The 23,301-nt window shown below is 47.3% G+C and overlaps 1 protein-coding gene across 6 annotated transcripts in view; it reads left to right on the forward strand.

Annotated features, from left to right (window-relative positions):
* Window positions 1–23,301, forward strand: part of TAF1 (TATA-box binding protein associated factor 1) — a 147,623-nt gene that overhangs the window by 82,196 nt on the left and 42,126 nt on the right. For all 6 annotated transcript variants that reach the window (XM_074962836.1, XM_074962841.1, XM_074962837.1 and 3 more), the window contains 5 exons: window positions 11,074–11,287; window positions 13,908–14,073; window positions 16,299–16,510; window positions 16,769–16,877; window positions 17,550–17,648. In XM_074962836.1, the coding sequence (XP_074818937.1) occupies window positions 11,074–11,287; window positions 13,908–14,073; window positions 16,299–16,510; window positions 16,769–16,877; window positions 17,550–17,648 (800 nt within the window). The remainder of the gene's footprint in view (window positions 1–11,073; window positions 11,288–13,907; window positions 14,074–16,298; window positions 16,511–16,768; window positions 16,878–17,549; window positions 17,649–23,301) is intronic.

The following is a 23,301-nucleotide window of genomic DNA, read 5'->3' on the forward strand; positions in this document are numbered from 1 at the left end:
CCACATACCTGGCAAAGTGGAAGTGTTTTCCATCTGATCTCTGCAGAGGGGAACCGAACTGCAGCTAATGCCAATTCCCCTTCTTTGGGCTACCTGTTATACCTCAAGCAGCAGGGGTTGGCAGTATCCTTTCTCAGGGTACACCTGGCTGCCATTTTGGCCTTTCACCCGGGGGCAGTGGGTAGGTCAGTCTTCGGTAATCCCATGGTGGGCTGCTTTCTCAAGGGCTTGGACAGACTTTATCCTCAGGTATGGCGGTCCGTTCCCCAGTGGGACCTCAACCTGGTCCTGTCCGCAATCATGAGGTCCCATTTTGAGCCCATGGCAACCTGCCCTCTGTCCTACCTTTCCTGGAAGGTGGCCTTTCTGGTGGCCATAACCTCAGCCAGAAGGGTATCCGAGCTCAGAGCGCTGACTTACAAACCACCCTATCCACTCTTCTATAAAGACAAGGTACAGCTATGCCTTCACCCATGCCAGTAACAGAGAATGCGTGTTCCATTTCCTGGACATTAGGTGTGCTCTGGCATTCTACATTGAGTGCACAAAGCCATTTTGTAAGTCACCGCAGCTGTTTATTGCAATCACAGAAATGTTGAAGGGACTCCCAATCTCGTCCCAGCGCATTTCATCATGGATCACGTCCTGTATCAGGACTTGCTACAACCTGGCAAAAATTCCAGCCCCTCCGCTTACGGCACACTCCACGAGAGTGCAGGCGTCGTTTGCAGCATTCCTGGCGCAGGTCCCTATCCAGGACCTATGCAAGGCAGCAGCATGGTCTTCCATCCACATCTTCACGTCACACTATGCCATTATCCAGCAGACGAGGGATGATGCAGCCTTTGGCAGGGCGGGCAGTTCTGCATTCGGCAACCAGGTGATCTTCGACCCCTTCCCTAGGCAAACTGCTTGGAAGTCACCTATTGGAATTCATATGAGCAATCACTCGAAGAAAAAACGGTTACCTACCTCTTGTAACTGTTGTTCTTTTAGATGTGTTGCTCATGTCCATTCCAAATCCCGCCCACCTCCCCTCTGTCGGAGTATTCTGGCAAGAAGGAACTGAGCAGGCGGTGGGTCGGCAGGGACCTATATATACCGCCATAAAGGTGCCACTCCAGGGGTCTCCACAACCGACCCGACGGGTATCGCTAGGGGAAAAACCTTCCGACGACCATACACATGGTGCGCGCACACCTATTGGAATGGACATGAGCAACACATCTCGAAGAACAACAGTTACGAGAGGTAGGTAACCGTTTGATCTCCCACGATATCTCACTGGCAGCAGCCTACCTCCCGGGCACACACAACTCAACAGTGGACAGTTTCAGTCGCAGATTCCCACACGACCACGAGTGGTATCTAGACCAGTAGTACTTCACAGTCTATTCAGACAATGGGGGACACCAACTATAGACCTGTTCACGACTTACCTGAACAAGAAATGTCCATGCTACTGCTCCGGAGTAGAGATAGGACAACGCTCCCTGGGCAATGCTCTCCTCCTCCCCTGAGATAGGTACCTTCTCTGTGCCTTTCCTCCTTTATCCCTACTGCCTGAAGTCCTGCTGAAAATAAACAGAGATGGAGCACACATCCTACTGATCGCTCCTACTTGGCTGAGACAGATCTCATACCCTTACCTATCACAGCTTGCGATGTGCCCACCAATCTCTCTCCCAGTCACTCCGTACTGTTCTCGCAGAACAGAGGATGTACCCTACATCCCAACCTGGGGATTCTCTGCCTCAAGGCATGGCTCCTTCTTGATTGCAACACGCAGAAAGCTCCTGTTTGAAGGAGGTGCAAGAGGTATTACACAGTAGAAAGTCCTTGACATGATGTACTTCCCTGCAGAAATGGTCCAAGTTTCGGATTTGGTGTACAACAAATCTCCTCAACATCTGTGACTGTTCCATATATCTTGGACTGTGGACTGACCTTAAAAAGATTGGGACTATCTCTAAGCTCTCTGAGTCCACCTAGCAGCTATAGCAGCCTTCCACCAACCAGTATAGGGATACTCAATGCTATCACACCTGACCCCTGAAAGGTTTCTGAAGGATATAGAATCATAGAATATCAGGGTTGGGAGGGACCTCAGGAGGTCATCTAGTCCAACCCCCTGCTCAAAGTAGGACCGATCCCCAACTAAATCATCCCAGCCAGGGCTTTGTCAAGCCTGACCTTAAAAACTTCTAAGGAAGGGGATTCCACCACCTCCCTAGGTAACGCATTCTAGTGTTTCACCACCCTCCTAGTGAAAAAGTTTTTCCTAATATCCAACCTAAACCTCCCCCACTGCAACTTGAGACCATTACTCCTCGTTCTGTCATCTGCTACCACTGAGAACATTCTAGATCCATCCTCTTTGGAACCCCCTTTCAGGTAGTTGAAAGCAGCTATCAAATCCCCCCTCATTCTTCTCTTCCGTAGACTAAACAATCCCAGTTCCCTCAGCCTCTCCTCACAAGTCATGTGTTCCAGTCCCCTAATCATTTTTGTTGCCCTCCGCTGGACTCTTTCCAATTTTTCCACATCCTTCTTGTAGTGTGGGGCCCAAAACTGGACACAGTACTCCAGATGAGGCCTCACCAGTGTCGAATAGAGGGGAACGATCAAGTCCCTCAATCTGCTGGCAATGCCCCTACTTATACATCCCAAAATGCCGTTAGCTTTCTTGGCAACAAGGGCACACTGTTGACTCATATCCAGCTTCTTGTCCACTGTAACCCCTAAGTCCTTTTCTGCAGAACTGCTGCCGAGCCATTCGGTCCCTAGTCTGTAGCGGTGCATTGGATTCTTCCTTGCTAAGTGCAGGACTCCGTACTTGTCCTTTTTGAACCTCATCAGATTTCTTTTGGCCCAATCCTCTAATTTGTCTAGGGCCCTCTGTATCCTATCCCTACCCTCCAGCGTATTTACCTCTCCTCCCAGTTTAGTGTCATCTGCAAACCTGCTGAAGGTGCAATCCACACCATCCTCCAGATCATTAATGAAGATATTGAACAAAACCGGCCCCAGGACCGACCCTTGGGGCACTCCACTTGATACCGGCTGCCAACTAGACATGGAGCCATTGATCACTACCCGTTGAGCTCGACAATCTAGCCAGCTTTCTGTCCACCTTATAGTCCATTCATCCAGCCCATACTACTTTTAACTTGCTGGCAAGAATACTGTGAGAGACCGTGTCAAAAGCTTTGCTAAAGTCAAGGAACGCCACATCCACTGCTTTCCCCTCATCCACAGAGCCAGTTATCTCGCCATAGAAGGCAATTAGATTAGTCAGGCATGACTTGCCCTTGGTGAATCCATGCTGATTGTTCCTGATCACTTTCCTCTCCTCGAAGTGCTTCAGAATTGATTCCTTGAGGACCTGCTCCATGATTTTTCTGGGGACTGAGGTGAGGCTGACTGGCCTGTAGTTCCCAGCATCCTCCTTCTTCCCTTTTTTAAAGATGGGCACTACATTAGCCTTTTTCCAGTCGTCCGGGACCTCCCCCGATCGCCATGAGTTTTCAAAGATAATGGCCAATGGCTCTGCAATCACATCCGCCAACTCCTTTAGCACTCTCGGATGCAATGCATCTGGCCCCATGGACTTGTGCACGTCCAGCTTTTCTAAATAGTCCCGAACCACTTCTTTCTCCACAGAGGGCTGGTCGCCTCCTCCCCATGCTGTGCTGCCCAGTGCAGTAGTCTGGGAGCTGACCTTGTTCATGAAGACGGAGGCAAAAAAAACATTGAGTACATTAGCTTTTTCCACATCCTCTGTCACTAGGTTGCCTCCCTCATTCAGTAAGGGGCCCACACTTTCCTTGACTTTCTTCTTGTTGCTAACATACCTGAAGAAACCCTTCTTGTTACTCTTAACATCTCTTGCTAGCTGCAACTCCAGGTGTGATTTGGCCTTCCTGATTTCACTCCTGCATGCCCGAGCAATATTTTTATACTCATCCCTGGTCATTTGTCCAATCTTCCACTTCTTGTAAGCTTCTTTTTTGTGTTGAAGATCAGCAAGAATTTCACGGTTAAGCCAAGCTGGTCGCCTGCCATATTTACTATTCTTTCTACACATCGGGATGGTTTGTCCCTGTAACCTCAATAAGGATTCTTTAAAATACAGCCAGCTCTCCTGGACTCCTTTCCCCCCTCATGTTATTCTCCCAGGGGATCTTGCCCATCAGCTCCCTGAGGGAGTCAAAGTCTGCTTTTCTGAAGTCCAGGGTCCATATTCTGCTGCTTTCCTTTCTTCCTTGTGTCAGGATCCTGAACTTGACCATCTCATGGTCACTGCCTCCCAGGTTCCCATCCACTTTTGCTTCCCCTACTAATTCTTCCTGGTTTGTGAGCAGCAGGTCAAGAAGAGCTCTGCCCCTAGTTGGTACCTCCAGTACTTGCACCAGGAAATTGTCCCCTACATTTTCCAAAAGCTTCCTGGATTGTCTGTGCACCGCTGTATTGCTCTCCCAGCAGATATCAGGGTGATAGAAGTCTCCCATGAGAACCAGGGCATGCGATCTAGTATAGTATTTGCGCGTGCGTGTGTATGTATATGTATATAGGATATAGTAAACCTCTTCCTGCAACCTCAACTTCCTACTCCCGCATGGGACCTAAACCTAGTATTGAAAGGACTGACCAGGCCTCCCTTTGAACCCATGGCCACCTGTTAGCTTACATACCTCTCCATGAAAATGGCCTTCCCGATGGCAATCACCTTGGCTAGGAGAATAGGGGAACTAGCAGGTCTGGTGGCACATCCTCCTACATAGTATTCTTTCAGGACAAGATTACGCTCAGGCCTTACCCAAAATTCATCCCCGTTTCACATGAACCAATTCATTCACCTTCCAACCTAAGCCTCACCGAGACAACAGGGAGGCTATATTACACACACTAGATGTCAGGAGAGCCCTAGCCAACTATCTGAATAGGATGAAGGCTTTCAGGAAGTCTTGTAGGCTTTTCCTTGCCATTGAGGAGACGGGTTCAGCTATATTGGCCCAGAGTCTCTCCAAATGGATCTCGAACTGCATCAGACAATGTTATCACGTTCGTAATACTGCCCCTCCAGATACTATTTGCAGGCACTCCATGAGGTTGAGCTCCTCATCCATCACCTTCTTCAAGACTGTCCCTATCAGAAATCTGTAGAGCAGTGACATCGGTGTCAGTCCACTATGCAGACTGACTTTGCAGAACACCGTGTGATCACTGGGGAGTCCGCCTCCAGTGCCATCTTCGGCTCCACAGTACTGTCATCTGTAACTGACCCGACTCTGAAGTCCCAAACTGCTAATAGGGATACTGCTTGGGAGTCACCTATGGTGGAGCACCCATAGGAACGCTACTCAAAGAAGAAGTTGTTACTCATCTTGTGCAGTAACGATGGTTCATCGAGATGTGTCCCCCTCTGGGTGCTCCACATCTAACCCTCTTCCCTTCTACTTCAGGGTTCTTGCCAATGACTCTGCAGTAGGGAAGGAACTGAGGGGGGTTAGCCAGCATGCGCCGACTAGCCGCATGGCAGGGCATGAGGAGGGATGGCGCAAGTGCAGGCCTAACAGACACTGCTACCAAAGTTCTCTGATCAGCAACGAAGGGACACAAGCACATTGAGAGTGGAGCACCCATAGGGGCACACGTCTCGAAGAACCATCGTTGCTGTACAAGGTAACTACTACTTCTAGTAGCTAGAACTTAATAAGCTAGACTTCATTAGAGGTAAAATCCTTACCACATGTTCCAGGCAATAGGTGTGACCAAATTCTCAGGTCAGAACCCCTCCCAAAGTCCAGAGCTTGGTTTCTTTCTTGTCTTAGGTGAGAGAGAGCAAGAGCAAGCAAATATCTGGGGTATTTTTGCATCTCACTTGTGTAGTCTGGTCCCCCTTTGAAATGTGTTTTCCTGAGGGATTCCCTTAGGTAAAGTTCCTTCCCACTGTGAGGATGGAGACCTGGAGTCTCATGGTGAAAGAGGTTCCATGCTGTTTGCTAAAGCACAGATCAATCTGTTCCTGTCCCCCATTATTGCCAAAAAATGGCCACTTGACGGGTGATCATAAAATCATAGAATATCAGGGTTGGAAGGGACCTCAGGAGGTCATCTAGTCCAGCCCCCTGCTCAAAGCAGGACCAATCCCCAACTAAATCATCCCAGCCAGGGCTTTGTCAAGCCTGATCTTAAAAACTTCAAAGGAAGGAGATTCTACCACCTCTCTAGGTAACCCATTCCAGTGCTTCACCACCCTCCTCGTGAAAAAGTTTCCTAATATCCAACCTAAACCTCCCCAAAGTGATGGCCAGTTAACTTTGATGACACCTGGCAAGAGGTGTCAGCTTGTCCTTTGTTTTTGAGAAACAGGCTTACCCCCTCCCTAGACGTGTCTGGTAAACACATTTCAGTCGTAATTTTAATTTCATGTTCCTGACTTTACATAGAATGTGGAAGCGCACATATCACCATGGTATTATTGACCAGTGCGTTACTAGTTTTCAAATGATACCTCGTAAGTCATATTTTGTACAAAGATTATTACAATGGTGTGTAGGGTGTGAATGCAAGGGTTCGAAAGGTCACATCCCTTAATTCCCCTTTTCCACCCAGCAAGCATTTATGTGAATATTTTAACTTCAAAAACAGTTTGAGTGCCTTCTGAATTTTCTGCTTTATCAAATTACCTTTCCACAAAATAAAAAAAACGCTTTGATGGCAATATGCGTTCCCCACCAGCTTTCAGCCCAGGACTGTCACGAGCTGCTCACCAACTGTCCCTCTGGATTTGCACAACCCGTCTTGTCTTTCAGCTCCCTTTTTGGAGGCTGACTTTCACACCCCATATCTTCCTGGACAGAAATCACAATGGACTGATGGTGTCTCATCCAATTCTCTTCCCTTTCCAACCCCCTTACCCATCTTCCTTTGGGGACCCCTCTCATGAGAACATTCTTCTGCAGGAGGTAGTCTCTCCTCACCCTGGGAGCAATACAGTTAGTACCTCCCAACAGCAAGGGGAAAAGAATTATTCTCGAGGGACTTCCTTGTCCCCAAGAAGACAGGGGATTGGAAGACCTATTGCAGGAACCTCAGGGACACTTTCACCTGCCACCTAAAATTCAGAATGGTGACCATGTCATCCACTGATCTGTCTCTAGATCTAGAGAATTGGTTCACAGCCCTCGATCTCAAAGATGCCTCCTTTCAGATAGATGCTCATCCAGCACCCAGGATATTCCTGAGATTTGTCGTTGGTCAGTAGCACCAGCAGTACAGAGTTCTTCCCTTTTGGGCTCTCAGTGGCACCTAGAGTGTCTACCAAGGTACTGTTGGTTGTAGCAGTTCACTGTCAGCAGTGGGTAACAGTTTACTCCTACTTAGATGGTTGGTTCCTGAAGGGACGATATTATCAGGAAACACAAGGAGCAACCAGCATACTTCTACATCTGTTCAAGAGACTGGGGCTCAGGGTGAACCTGGAGAAATCCACCCTAGAATCCTCACTGTGAATAGAATTTATTCTGAGAGAGCCTAGATGCTGTTACAGCCAGGGCATATTTACAGGTGATTGCTTCCTCTCCAACACTGGGCTCATACAACAAATCTGTCTGAGCCCCAGAATGTCCATATGATCCTATCTGGCGCTGTTGGGTCGTGTGGCTGTGAGTACTGATGTGATACCATTCACGAGACTTCACCTCAGATGTCTACAAGCCTGGTTGTGGACCATCTATGCTTCTGGCAAACAGAGTCTCAACTTACTTGTCACGGTTCTCCAGACGGTCTTAACCTCATTTACTTGATCAGAAGACAGGAGGACAGTATGTGTGTGGGTTCCAATCAACTCCCCATTTCCAACAAAAACTATGACAACAGACATGTCCCTCTTAGTTTGAGGAGCTCACATGGAGAAACAGGTTTCCCCAGGGATGTGGTCCCCTCAGGAGTTTATGCTTTACATCAATGTGTTGGAGCTAAGAGCAGTCAGAGTAACTTGCAAACAATTCCACCCTTGCATCCGCAGCCAGTCAATCCAGGTAGTTGTCAGGCTGTACACCACCGTCTATTATATTAACAAGCAGGGCGGAGCATGCACTTCACAGCTGTACATGGAGGCCATTGCCCTTTGGAGCAGGCGCATTCCCATGCAATAACCCTATCCACTGTCCATCCACCAGGGATCCACAACACCCAAGCAGATTCTTTGAACAGATATTTCTCCACAGAACGTGAGTGGGAATTACACAATCTCCTACTCCAGGTGATGGTTCAGGTGTGCAGCCTCCCATCCACAGACCTCTTTGCATCCCAAGTTAACAACAAGGGTGAGGAGTTTTGCTCTAGAGGATCTCTGGGTGATGCATTTCTGATACAGTGTTTGGGAGCATTCCTATCAATTCCTCTCTTAGCTTGAATGTTGAGGAACATCAGGCAGGAGAAGGTGCAAGTCATTTGTATAGCAGTGGGTTGGGCCTGATGATTCTGTTACCTGATGCTTCCACAACTGTTTGCCCAACCTCTTCTCCACCTTCTCCTGATATGTCAGCTATTAACCCAGGACAGGTTTCAGAGTAGCAGCCGTGTTAGTCTGTATTCGCAAAAAGAAAAGGAGTACTTGTGGCACCTTAGAGACTAACCAATTTATTTGCGCGTGAGCTTTCATGAGCTACAGCTCACTTCGTCGGATGCATAAAAGTGGAAAATGCAGTGAGGATGTTTTTATACACACAGATCATGAAAAAATGGGTGTTTATCACTTCAAAAGGTTTTCTCTCCCCCCACCCCACTCTCCTGCTGGTAATAGCTTATCTAAAGTGATCACTCTCCTTACAATGTGTATGATGATCAAGGTGGGCCATTTCCAGCACAAATCTAGGGTTTAACAAGAATGTCTGAGGAACGGGGGGTGGGGGGGGGTAGGAAAAAACAAGGGGAAATAAGACAAAGGATGGATTTGCCACCCCAACCCAGACAGGGTTTATCTGAGAGCATGGTATTTGGGAGGATGTTGGCATTACAGGAGGCCTGTTTGTCTGATATCCAAGCCATCCTGCACAGCAGCAGAAAGAACTCTACCCGGGTTATAAAGTGAATGGGAAGATTTATGTTTTGGTGTAATGGCCAAGGAATTTCCGCTTTACAGTCTAAGACCCCAGATGTATTGGGCTACCTCTTAGCTCCCTCAGGGTACACCTGGAGGCCATCAGCACATTTCATCCTCCGGTAACCACTTTAACTGTTTTCCCCACCCAATCGTTGCCTGCTTCCTGAAGGGTATGATTTGAGCTTTCCCTTTAGTGGCAAAACCAGTACCAACCTGGGATTTTAAGTTTTATTTATCAACCCTCCTTAAGTCACCATCTGACCCCTTGGAATTCTGCTCTCTACTATATCTTTCTACGAAGGTAGTGTTTCTGGTTGCTATCATGTCGGCCAAAAGAACTGGGGAGCCTAAGGGTATTTATTGGTGACCCTTCTTGTACAGTTTTTTTGCAAGGAGGAGGTATCCATGGGACTGCATCCTAAGTTCATCCTTAAGATGGTGTCATCAACCAAATTATCCATCTATCTGTGTTTTATCCTAAGCCTTATTCTACCAGAGATAAGGTCATGTGACATTCATTAGACAAGCACAGCGTTCTTGCTTTTTACTTGCAGAGATCGAAATAATTTTGTAAGTCCCCTAGACTGTCTCTTTTGTGGAACATAGAGGCCATCTCCTCCCAGAGGCTGTTGAAATGGATCTCAGGTGTATCCAACTCTGCTATGAGATACACAATGTATCCCTGAAGGGCAGCATGAGAACTCACTGCACTAGACCTCAGGCAGCATTGGTAGTCTTCCTTAAAAAATGGTCCCCTTACTGATGTCTTTAAAGTGATGTCTTGGGAATTCCATATGGAGTTTTACTAGACACTGTGGACTTGTGCAAGCAGCTGATTCTGATTCCTCTCCAGGCAGGGCAGTTCTGGAATCTTTTGTGTCATAGGACTCCAGGCACCTGCCTCCTTACAAAGACACTGCTTGGGAATCTTCTGAAGTGCACTACATATAGGGACAATCATTCAAAGAAGGAGGAGGGGTTACTCACCTTGCAGTGACTTGAGTTCTTTGAGATATATTTTCTCTACATGTAGTGCACTACGCACCCGCTTTTCCCACTGTCTGGTTTCCCCTGTACTGGGAACTGGCGGTGAAGAAGAAACTAAGATAGCAGCAGTCTGGCAGCCTCCTTTATTCCCCTGGTATGGATGACGATGAGAGATGGAGTGCATACTTGGACCACATGAACTCTGCTAGGGAAAAAATCTCAAGTCCTGGGTTCATGAAACACATGTGCAATCCTGAAGTGTTCTACACATGGGACAACACATCTGGAGGAACTCCAGTCACTACAAGGTGAGTAACTCTTCCTTACAGACCCCTTTACAGGAGAACTTGTTCCAGAACTCTGCTTCCAGGAAGATGTGTGGGCATGGCTAACCCAGTTGTTTTCCTTTCTTTCAGGCTTATGGACTGCATGTTTTGAGATGTGCTTTTAAGGATTAAGTACTCCTAGTGTTTGTACTTGCCTTTCAGTAATTGATTGCATTACTGCTGTATCTTGGGTTCCTCTGTCTGATTTTTCTTCCTCGTGTCCAGGGCAGCTACATAGTGCAGCTATCTAGGCAGAAATTGCAATGGAAGAAATGACAGAAGCTAAATGTGTATGACCTAGATATTTATATAACACTTGGGTGCCATGGTTTAACTTCTCCCAGTTAATATGTGAAATCTTTGTTGATGCTGATACTGCATTGATGAGCACCAATAAAAGAACCTGCATAGATAAATCTTTGTAACTTCTCATCTTATCTTTCTGCTCATACCATGGTATCTGCATGCCTTACACCTGCATCCTAGATTCTAGAGATGGTATCTTAGATTCTCAAACAAACAGGTTTGTCCCTGTCCCTGTTCTCTGGTATTGGTGTCTCATGATCTCTCAGGACAAAGGGAATGTAAAATTTGACATTTCTAGAGCATGAACTGTTTTGGAAACCATTAAAATAATCTCTTTTGCAGCATCAGCTTCGGGCACCTCAGCAGGCTCTCACAAAGATGATGACACTGCCTCTGTAACCAGTCTCAATTCCTCTGCCACTGGCCGTCGCCTCAAAATCTATCGCACGTTTCGAGATGAGGATGGGAAAGAGTATGTACGGTGTGAGACAGTTCGTAAGCCCTCTGTCATTGATGCCTACAGCCGAATACGGACCACCAAGGATGAAGAGTTCATGTAAGGCCTTAGAAGACTCTTCGTTTCCTTCTGGCATCAGTAATGTAGTGTGTTGGCACATGCAGTTCCTGGCTGTGGGGGAATTACTGCTGAAAAATACTGAATCCAGTATAACTCAATTGAGAATGCACTCTTTTGGCTGCAGGTGGGAGGCTCTTATGCCTGCTGCATGGCAGGAAGAGGTATGTTCCCCATGACCGGTGGAGCAGTCTCTGGCTTTGTCCAGTATCTAATATTCGAGAGAGAGGTGAAAATCTCCAATAGTGCAATTGTCCAAATACACATTATTTCCCCTCTATGTTTAAAATGTGTTGTCTTTTAATGTGGTTTAATTTGCTCAGCAGTGCTGATATCTGGGATTATTGTAGGTGAAGCAAACAGCCACGCTTATAGTTAAGGTTGCCTAACTCTTTCCATTGTAAGACCCTGTTTCAGTTGCTTTATAACTCTGCCAAACTTTAATAATTTGGGATGAAAATTTTCATGCTAGATATCTGTCTCTAGCTGAATTTTTTGGAAAGTTTAAACAAAGATGGTTCAGCCACTTAAGCAAATGGAAATCTTTTGCCAGTGTAAATTATTATACCTGTTTCTTTGAGACGTTCTAGTACCTTTATACTTTGGTGCATGAACTTGAAAGTTGGCAAGGGGTTGCCCTCAGGTCATAGGGCTGCCTTTTTTGCTGTCTTTGTGAAATACCAGCAAAATTCCAGCTGTGTTGTAAGCCTCTGAAAATGCTATTTGCATGTCTTCAGAGGTTTTTCAGAGGCTGGTAGATAAATTCTCCAAAAATTCTATTTACACTTAGCATGTGCTAGTCCGGTGCTGCAGGGATTGGGTAGGATTTCCCCAACAGTTGCTCATTTTAGCTGCAGAGGGGGTAGGAGCAAAAGAGATAGGCAGAAAGAGTCTGAAACAACTAGAGAACACCCCTCACCAGAACCTGGAACAGAACCCAAGATTTCTGAGTCCCTATGTTTCTCTCCTGACTAGCAAAAAGCTATAAAAGCCACTGGCAACGTTTGTCTCTCCCTACCTAGTGACTGGTCCACATGGACGATAATAGCTTACTGCTGCTACTAGTTACTCTTTTAGCTCAAGTGGCAGAGGACTGTGCTGTAGATCTAAAGTTTTCAGCCCTGCTAAGAGTTATGTGGGGATCATCATGGTTCCACATGCTAGAATTTCTGATTTTTTTTCAGTTTGCTTTATTAAAAGCATAGGCTGCTAATGGAACCTTAAACTGACTGCCTTGTATATATCCTTTATGATAGTCTTTAGTTACGTGATCACATACTATTTTGTGCACAGGATGGACTGTACTAAGGGCATGAATCAGGGTTATGTAGTAAATGAGACCATTGTCCATAGGATCGTTACCTCACTTATAGCAGAAATTGAGACGTGTATGGTGAATGAGGCAGGGGATTGCAGGAAGAGAAAGAATAGTCTTGTGGTTAAGGCAGAGGAATTCCACCATGGAGAATTGGATTCTATCCCTACCTCTGCCATAAACTTTTCACACTGTGGGCACTATGTACTCATTTTGTGTGCTTAACTTGAGACACGGGGGGCCTCATTTGCAAAAATTCTGTGTGCTCAATTGCAATAAAATTTGATGTGCTTTGAACATATAAAATTTTAAATACTCTGAAAAATCGGGCAGTAAGCATCTCAAATTGGGCACCCCAAATTAGTGGACACTTCTGACGGTTTTGACCTTAATCTCTTTGTGCCTCAGTTTCTAATCTGGAAAACAGGGATAATCTACTCCTCCTCAGCTCGGAAGGGTGTTATGAAAATAAATTCATTAATGTTTGTGAAGCACTTGAAAATTTATAATGATAAATACAATAAAAAATCCATGAGGAAATTAATAATTCTGTACTCACTGTAGAGTTTGGATGGTGTGTGGTAAATGAGGTTTGAGGTCATTGCACGTTAAGGATAACAAAACATATTTAATACCCATTTAGAGAGCACTGTTTATCTTGTGCACTGAATGAGGCAGGGGCCTGTGGAAAAAACAGCATGTGATCATGTAATTAAAGGCTGTATCATAATGCATCTGCATAAGAGGGCTGAATTATGGTTGCACTGGCAATCTGAATGCTCGACTTTGTAATCCTAATATTCTTTTAACATAGGGATTTAAAAGATATTTCATACCTTCTAGTTTAGTAAATCTACAGTGTATCTAAAAAAGAGACTGAGTTGTCCAGATAGTCTGTGACCAGTGCCATGTGGGTCAACCAGTCAGAATCTCAAGTGTCTCCTTCACTCCAGGCCTGGCCTGGCCTGGGAGTGTTGCTGACGTGTCACAATTGCTGCGTTAAGAAAGAGATCTTGTTCTACTGCCCATCCACCCTCTGCATGCTGACTTGTGTAGAGATCACTGCTCCCATCAGTGAAACTAGGTAAATCCTGTTCATGGGAGGAAGTGTTTAAAAAAAAAAATACTAGTGCTTTTCATGAACGTTTGGGGATAAGGCTCTGCTGCTCCACCACTCTGGCTCTTCTGGAAGGAATGTTACTGTGGGTGTTCAAGTTTCAGGAAAACGGGGCTGGCAGAAGGATGCTTGGCCACTTGTAGACCTAGATTAAAATCTCTGTGTTCCAGACGAAAATTTGCCCTCTTTGATGAGCAGCACCGGGAGGAGATGCGAAAGGAGCGGCGCAGGATCCAGGAGCAGCTAAGGCGGCTCAAACGGAACCAGGAAAAAGAAAAACTCAAGGGCCCACCAGAGAAAAAACCCAAGAAAATGAAGGAGCGGCCAGATCTGAAGGTAACTAAGCATCAAGTAAAACAAAGCAATGCAAGGAAGAAAAGCCAGTGGAATACAGTGTCCTAGCAAACCTTCTCATTTGGATAGAAGAAAGAGGAGAAAACTATGGGATAGGATTATGACAACATAGGTGCTGTTTCCACAGTCTTAATATCAAGTATAAGTCACAGACTCCATGCTTAGCTTTGCCCTATAACATGGTCCAGAATATCCCAGTTCCAGTACTTCCAGATAAGTGCTAATGACTCTTACCGTGACATGAGCAATTTTCGGCTGTCAAGTAATTAAAAAAATTAATTGCATGATTAATCGTGCTGCTAAATAATAGAATACCATTTATTTAAATATTTGTGGATGTTTTGTACATTTTAAAATGTTGATTTCAATTACAACACAGAATACTAAGTGTACAGTGCTCACTTTATATTAATTTTTTATTACAAATATTTGCACTGTAAAAAACAGAAGAAATACCGTTTTTCAGTTCACCTCATACAAGTACTGTAGTGCAATCTCTTTATCATGAAAGTTTGAATTTACAAATGTAGATTTTTTTATACATAACTGCACTCAAAAATAAAACAATGTAAAACTTTAGAGCCTACAAGTCCACTCAGTCTTACTTCAGCCAATCACTCAGACAAACAAGTTTGGTTACAATTTGCAGGAGATAATGCTGCCTGCTTCTTGTTTACAATGTCACCTGAAAGTGAGAACAGGCATTCGCATGGCACTGTAGTAGCTGACACTGCAAGATATTTATGTGCCAGATGCGCTAAAGATTCATATGTCCCATCATGTTTCAACCACCATTCCAGGGGACATGTATCCATGCTGATGACGGGTTCTGCTCGATAACGATCCAAAGCAGAGCGGACTGACGCATGTTCATCATCTGAATCAGATGCCACCAGCAGAAGGTTGATTTTCTTTTTCGGTGGTACAGGTTCTGTAGTTTCCACATCTGAGTGTTGCTCTTTTAAGACTTCTGAAAGCATGCTCCACACCTCATCCCTCTCAGATTTTGGACGGCACTTCAGATTCTTAAATCTTGGGTCGAGTGCTGTAGCTATTTTTAGAAATCTTATATTGGTATCTTCTTTACGTTTTGTCAAATCTGTGGTGAAAGTGTTCTTAAAACAAACAAGATGTGCTGGATCATCATCCGAGACTGCTATAACATGAAATATATGGCAGAATTTGGGTAAAACAGAACAGGAGACATACAATTCTCCCCCAAGGAGTTCAGTCACAACTTTAATTAAGCGCATAATTTTTTTTAACAAGCACCACCGGCATGGAAGCATGTCCTCTGGAATGGTGGCCAAAGCATGAAGGGGCATACGAATGTTTAGCATGTCTGGCATGTAAATACCTTGCAAAGCCGGCTACAAAAGTGCCATGCAAATGCCTGTTCTCACTTTCTGGTGACACTGTAAATAAGAAGCAGGCAGCAGTATCTACCATAAATGTAAACAAACTTGTTTGTCTTAGCGATTGACTGAACAAGAAGTAGAACTGAGTGGACTTGTAGGCTCTAAAATTTTACATTGTTTTGTTTTTGAGTGCAGCTATGTAACTAACAAATAAAAAAATCTACATTTGTAAGTTACACTTTCACAATAAAGAGATTGCACTACAGTACTTGTCTGCGGTGAATTGAAAAATACTATTTATTTTGTTTTATCATTTTTACAGTGCAAATATTTGCAATCAAAATAATAAAGTGAGCACTGTACACTTTGTATTCTGTGTTGTAATAGAAATCAATATATTTGAAAATGTTAAAAAAAAAATCCAGTAATATTTTAAAAATTTTAATTGGTATTCTATTGTTTAACTGTGATTAATCACTATTAATTTTTTTGAGTTAATTGCGTGAGTTAACTGTGATTAATCAACAGCACTAATTATTTCCTTTATATGTTATCTGGAGCTAGAACATCAGGCCAGTAAGAAGCTGCTATCTTACTGGTAAATTAGTAATTATCTTACCTCTAAATCAAATGGTGGATTCTCTGTCTCTGACTTCAAATTAAGACTAGATGTCTTTCTGGAACTTATACTTTAGCCAAGTACAAATTATACAGGGCTTAAAACTGATAGCTGGGTGAAATTTAATGGTTTGTGATATGTGAGAGGTCAGACTAGATGATCTATAGTTCTCATCTGGCCTTCAACTCTGAATAAATTTTAATTGTTCACCTTGTTGATCTTTTCTGCAGTTAAAATGTGGAGCCTGTGGTGCAATTGGACACATGAGAACTAATAAGTTCTGTCCCTTGTACTACCAAACGAATGCCCCACCCTCCAACCCTGTTGCCATGACAGAGGAGCAGGAGGAAGAGCTGGAAAAGACAGTCATTCACAATGATAATGAAGAGCTTATCAAAGTGGAGGGGACCAAAATTGTCCTCGGAAAGCAACTGATTGAGAGGTGAGGGCAGGACTGGAGGCGCAGGGATGGGTGGTGAGAAGGGCAGTTTCTGGTCTGATGCAAAAGACATACACATCACAGGTGCAGTAGACACAGGAGTAAAGTGGTTGGGTTTTAGATATATTGTTGATAAGGTAGTATTTAAATCCTGATTGAGCTTGGTATTGTACCAGATGGGATCAGTGCTGATTCTGAGGTGCAAGCAGTCTTGTTGGTAAGAGATGCAAAGGAAATAAGAGGTCTGTTTCTTTTCTCTAGTGCAGATGAGGTTCGCAGGAAATCACTGGTCTTGAAGTTCCCTAAACAGCAGCTTCCTCCAAAGAAAAAGCGGCGAGTTGGGACCACTGTTCACTGTGATTACTTGAATGTGAGTGTAGATGTAATTGGGTCAATTTTAGTCTCTTCATGTCCAATTATTAAAGCTACGTTTTAGTCATGGGTATTTTTAGTAAAAGTCATGGACAGATCATGGGCAGTAAACAAAAATTCACAGCCTGTGACCTGTCCATAACTTTTACTATATACCCCTAACTAAAACTTGGGTGGGGGATGCGGGCTCTCAGGAGGGAGTTTCGGGGAGGTCTGTGGGTGCTCGGGGTGGGGGCAAGGGCAGTGGCGTGTGACCCAGGACCCCTTCTGGGCGGGGGCACAGGGCCTGCAGGCGTGGGCAGTGTGTGGAGCCCCCTGGTCCCCCCGTCTAGGAGCTGCAGGGCCATGCCAGTGGGAGCCAGGGAGCTGCACCCTGAGCCCCCTCCTACACACCCAAACTTTTGAAGCTGGCCCTGGGGCTGCCTGGCTTGGGTAGCACCTGAGCCATCACCAGCTGCTGCAGAAGTCACAGAAAGACTCGCAGACTTACCCATTGTCCATCCTGTTCAGTCCTTGCACTGTTCCTGGCCATCCATAGTACAGCATATGGGGCATGTATCTGCATATCCACCCATAGAATTAATAAACTAAACCTACAGAGAACTTGTTTAGATTTATACTTTGTGTTTTGGAAGTGCCTTAACTTCCTACTTCTATCTGATTTCTTCAGCGGCCTCACAAGTCAATCCATCGGCGACGAACGGACCCCATGGTAACTTTGTCATCCATTCTAGAGGGCATTATCAACGATATGAGGGATCTTCCCAATGTAAGTTTAGGCCTTGTGGTCAACGTTCTGTGTCCTGAGTAGGCTCATAGACTGAGTTATGTGGCTGAATCTGAGACCCCAGGATTATGCAATGCTATCCCGACTGGTCCAGTGTAATCAGACTTGCATCCTTTGAGTATTGCCCTCAAATCTTCAGTTTATTGTGCTGCAGGTTGTTTTTAGTAAGAGTAACTGAATCATAGATGTCTAGGCAGTATGGTAACTGGAGCTTTTGGATTCAGGAAAGCCGTTAAGCCTTTTTGGCACTGGGGAGATGATACATCTCTGCTTTCATTTCCCTCCTGTCATCTGAGCAGTAAAGTGGGGAGAGGATCAGTGTTGGGGAGAAAGGGTTGAATTTTTCATTCACACCCCATTATCTGTTATTAATCCAACAATTAGTAAGTAAATTAGCTTCATGTTTCTTTTTAAATGATCAGCAGTGGAATAATTCACAATGTTGACATTGTGTCATCGTTAAGCTTCAGACTCAACACCCCACTGATAGGCCTCTTGCATTCTGACCTACATTTTCAAAGCTGTCACCAGACTCATAGACATCATAGAATATCAGGGTGGGAAGGGACCTCAGGAGGTCATCTACTCCAACCCCCTGCTCAAAGCAGGACCAATCCCCAACTAAATCATCCCAGCCAGGGCTTTGTCAAGCCTGACCTTAAAAATATCTAAGGAAGGAGATTCCACCACCTCCCTAGGTAACTCATTCCAGTGTTTCACCACCCTCCTAGTGAAAAAGTTTTTCCTAATATCCAACCTAAACCTCCCCCACTGCAACTTGAGACCATTACTCCTTGTTCTGTCATCAGCTACCACTGAGAACAGTCTAGAGCCATCCTCTTTGGAACCCCCTTTCAGGTAGTTGAAAGCAGCTATCAAATCCCCCCTCATTCTTCTCTTCCGCAGACTAAACAATCCCAGTTCCCTCAGCCTCTCCTCATAAGTCATGTGTTCCAGTCCCCTAATCATTTTTGTTGCCCTCCACTGGACTCTTTCCAATTTTTCCACATCCTTCTTGTAGTGTGGGACCCAAAACTGGACACAGTACTCCAGATGAGGCCTCACCAATGCCAAACAGAGGGGAACGATCAAGTCCCTCAATCTGCTGGCAATGCCCCTACGTATACATCCCAAAATGCCATTGGCCTTCTTGGCAACAAGGGCACACTGTTGACTCATATCCAGCTTCTCGTCCACTGTAACCCCTAAGTCCTTTTCTGCAGAACTGCTGCCGAGCCATTCGGTCCCTAGTCTGTAGCAGTGCTTGGGATCCTTCCATCCTAAGTGCAGGACTCTGCACTTGTCCTTTTTGAACCTCATCAGATTTCTTTTGGCCCAATCCTCTAATTTGTCTAGGTCCCTCTGTATCCTATCCCTACCCTCCAGCATATCAATACATCATTGTATTGGCTTACATTTCTTTGACACTTTGAAGATTATCTTTTCCATGGTAAGGATTAGTGAATTTTTTTAAAATAAAAGCTTCGCACAATTATAGAGCAGATACAAAAGGGACAATTGTGCAGCAATTTATACAGCTTTATAATTGTATTATATGTGGGACTTTGGAGAGAGCTGTTGAATATCGACTTGTTCTTCTTCGAGTGATTGCTCATGTGTATTCCACAATAGGTGTGCGTGCTCGCCAAGTACACCAGTGCCGGAAGTTTTTCCCCTAGCAGCACCCGTAGAGGGGAGCGTCCCAGCGATCCCGGGAGTGGCGCCTCGGTGGCGTGGTATAAGGGGAGCTGCGTGCTCCCCCCACCCTCAGTTCCTTCTTGCCGCCAGTGAAGGTGCGTTGGAACTATTCTGCTCCAGCTTTGCTGTAGTTCGTCCCCAGAACTTTTCGTTCGTTCAGTGTTTGTACCTGTAGTGAGTTTGCTGTTCAGTTAGTTTGAGTGCCTGGGCAGGGCATGCCCCGCGCCCCGGGTTTTAAGTCGTGCGACACTTGTAGGTGATTTGTGCCAAGGAGTGACCCGCATGCAGACTGTTTACACTGTTTGGGAGAAACCCATATCAGCGATAGTTGCAAGATTTGCAAGTCATTAAACCTTGGACTGAGAGATTAGGCTCCAGGCTATTCTGATGGAGTTGGCACTGACCCTGACTCCAGTGCGCCGCTCCGAGTCGGCACCAGGCACCGCGGCATTGGTGCGCGGCGACCTTTTGGTGCCTTTGACCAGTCGGCACCGCTCCCCGTCCACCGGGCATAAGAAGGCAAAGAAGATGCCTTCATCGCTGCTACACCGTGGGAAACCAGGGGCAGAGACTAGACCCATGTTGGACAGTCCTCGATCCCTTCCGGCCTCTAGGCCTCCGACTCACGTAGAGTGGAGTAGCCCAGCTGCTTCGGACCAAGCCTCGCCGGATGTCTGGATGCCCTCTGGTGTGCAGCGACCTTCCGGCGCCTTCGACCAGTCGGCACTGCTCCCTGTCCATGGGGCACAAGAAGGCAAAGAAAATGCCTTCTTTGCAGTGGCACCAAGGAAAACCGGGGCAGAGACTAGACCCATGTCGGGCAGTCCGCAATCCCCTCCGACCTCTAGGCCTCCAACTCACGTAGAGAGGAGTAGCCTGGCTGCTTCAGAAACGCTGGAGGCCCTGCAGATAGCCCTGGACGTCATGTCGATGCCGGTACCAGGAGCGCTGCCGATGTCGGCACCACGCTCCAGGGGAAAGCCACCGCTGGGTTTTCCGCAGTCACCCCCAGCTCGGCACCAGTCTCGGTCCAGGGCACGTTCCTGACACTATTTGCCGCCCAGCGACAGTTCAGGGTGTAGTCCATGTGGATTGCCCTCAACTCCCACCAGCCTGTCTGGTTGGGTACCGTCCGACCGAGACTCTCGGTACCGCTCTGCGTCATGGAGTGAGTACCGATGGGACCGAGGCAGACGTCGTCAGAGGTCCTTGCCTCATAGGGATTACTGCAGCCGGTCACGGCACGAACGTCGACACCATTCCCGCTCTGAATCCTGCTCCAAGACTCTGCCAAGGCATCGCCTCCGCAGCCCAGGGCATCAATCGCCGGCACCTCGCCATCGCGGGTCCGCCCATTGGAGCTGATGGCGGAGCAGCAGCCTACAGAAGGTACCAGTCCTCCGCAGCGAGATTGCGGTCCCGTGGGTGACGTCGCTCCCGGCACTGCCATTCCTCCCGGTCCCATGGCAGCGACAGGTCGTTCGTCAGCCTGGCCTCCACTCGTACTCGCCCTTCAATGTGACAGGCCAGCCAGGCCGAACAACCGGTCCCGTCGGTGCCGCAGACAGTGCAGTGGCACCGGGTCCCGTGGGCGGCCCAGTGGTACCAGTGGGCACCGTGGCCCAACACAGCCCCTGGTGGGGGCCTGCTCGGTAGCCAGAGCCTCAGAGGCACCGTCGGTCTCCCTCTCCAGACCTCCGAGGAGGGGGTCGGTGGGACATTTGTCCTCGCCACCGTGCCTGGAGTCCGACCACGTGGTGCATCCTCCGGTGTCGGCAGACACCCAGAGCACCGTGCCGGCCTCGTCGCCGTCCCTGGATGAGGCGATAACGGCCCTTCCCCCCTCCGTCCCACAGGAGGACTTTAGGGCCCATCAAGAACTTTTAAAAAGGGTGGCATCAAGCCTCCGCCTCCAGGCAGAGGAGTTGGAGGAACCCTCGGGCTCCCTGTTCAACGTGCTGTCCTCTTAGGCACCGGGCAGGGTAGCTTTGCCCCCATGAAGGGATGGCAAAAATTTCAAATCCCTTGTGGCAAACACCGGCTTCGCTGGCCCCCATCTCTAAGAGGGCAGAACGCAAGTACTTTGTATCCGCCAAGGGGCACAAGTACCTCTACGCCCTCCTGGCACCCAACTCCCTGGTGGTCAAGTTAGTCAACCACAGGGAGCAGCAGAGCCAACCAGCCCTACCCCGAAAAATAAATATTCGTGGAGGCTGGGCTCTTTCGGGAGAAGGCTTTATTCTTCCTCAAGTTTTCAGTTGCGGGTGGTAAACCACCAGGTGCTCCTGGGCAGGTACAAATTCAATTTGTGGGGTTCCCTGCCTAAGTTCGTGGATTCCCTCCAGGAGTGCGATAAAAAAGAGTTCAAGGTGCTGGTGGAGGAGGGTATGGCAGCTGCCAGGGCATCACTACAAGCAGCTTTGGATGAGGCAGACACGGCAGCATGGTCCATGGACACCGCGGTGTCCATGAGAAGGGCGTCATGGCTCCTGCTGTCCGGGCTGTCCAGTGAAGCGCATCTCCTGTTTGATGGCAAAGCTCTGCTTGCGGAACAAACGGATACAAAGTTGCATGGCACGAAGGACTCCTGCACGACCCTCCAGACTCTGGGTCTCTATGTCCCGGCTCTGGCCAAATCTAAGTTAAGGCCGCTGCAGGCCCCTGCTCAGGCCACTCAGCCGAAGTACGAGGCCGCCTATAACAAGTCAAGGGTGTATAAAAGGCGCCCTCAGACAGTCGCGGCCTGCCCCGCAATCTGGGTCCTCCAAGGGCAAACAGGCGGGGAAAAGGCAGTTATGACGGGACGCTCGGGGGCACCCTGCCAGTTCTCCCCAGGGATCCCCCCTCAATGAAGCTTCCCTTCTATAATCAGTTGTGTGCTTTCCTACCGGAGTGGTCATGGCTGAAAGGCCAAAGGAGGACTCAGGCCCATCCTGGACCTGCGGGATCTAAACCAGTTCATGGTGAGGCTCAAGTTCCACATGGTCTCACTAGCCTCCATCATCCCCTCTCTGGACTCTGGGATCTGCTACGCTTCCCTTGATCTGCAGGACACGTACTTCAACATTCACGTTTTCGTGGGGCATAGACGCTTCCTCCGTTTTCTGGTGGGGCAGAATCACTACCAGCTTACGGTCCTTCCGTTTGGCCTATCCACTGCCCCCAGGGTATTTACAAAATGTATGTCGGTGATAGCGGCCTACCTCAGGCACCAGGGGTCCAGATCTTTCCTTATCTGGATGATTGGCTGGTCAAGGGCAGCTCCTGGTTGCAGGTGAGGGATCACATGACGCTTCTGCTGTCCATGTGTGCCGCCCTGGGCCTGTTGATAAACGATGCCAAGTCCATGTTAGTCTTGGTCCAACGCATAGTGTTTATCGGGGCTCTCCTAAACAACTCGTCGGCCACAGCCTCTCTCCCACTGAACAGGTTTGAGACCCCGAAAGGGCTCATCGACACGGTCACAACGTTCCCAGTGACTACGGCCAGAGCGTGCCTCCAGCTATTGGGTCACATGTCGGCATCACGTATGTGGTCCGCCATTCCAGACACCGAATGAGGCCCCTCCAGCTTTGGCTGGCCTCGGAGTTCTCCCAGTCCAGAGACAGGATGGACAAGGTCCTCACTGTGCCCGACTCGGGTGATCACCTCACTGTGGTGGTGGTCCACCCAAAGCAACATGCTCCAAGGGGCCCTGTTCTGGGACAGGACCCCAACGCTGGAGCTGATGTCCAATGCGTCGGACCTGTGTTGGGGGGCCCAAGTGGGGAATGTTCAGACCCAAGGCCTGTGGTCGGCACAGGATCTGTCCCTACACATAAACGTCAAGGAACTCAGGGCGGTACTCCTGGCGTGCGTGGCCTTCCGCTCTCACCTGCAGGGCAAGGTGGTCAGGGTCCTCACGAACAAGACGGCCTCGATGTTCTATATCAACAGG

This window comes from Natator depressus, chromosome 9 (assembly GCF_965152275.1).
Source record: "Natator depressus isolate rNatDep1 chromosome 9, rNatDep2.hap1, whole genome shotgun sequence".
Taxonomy (NCBI): Eukaryota; Metazoa; Chordata; order Testudines; family Cheloniidae; genus Natator; species Natator depressus.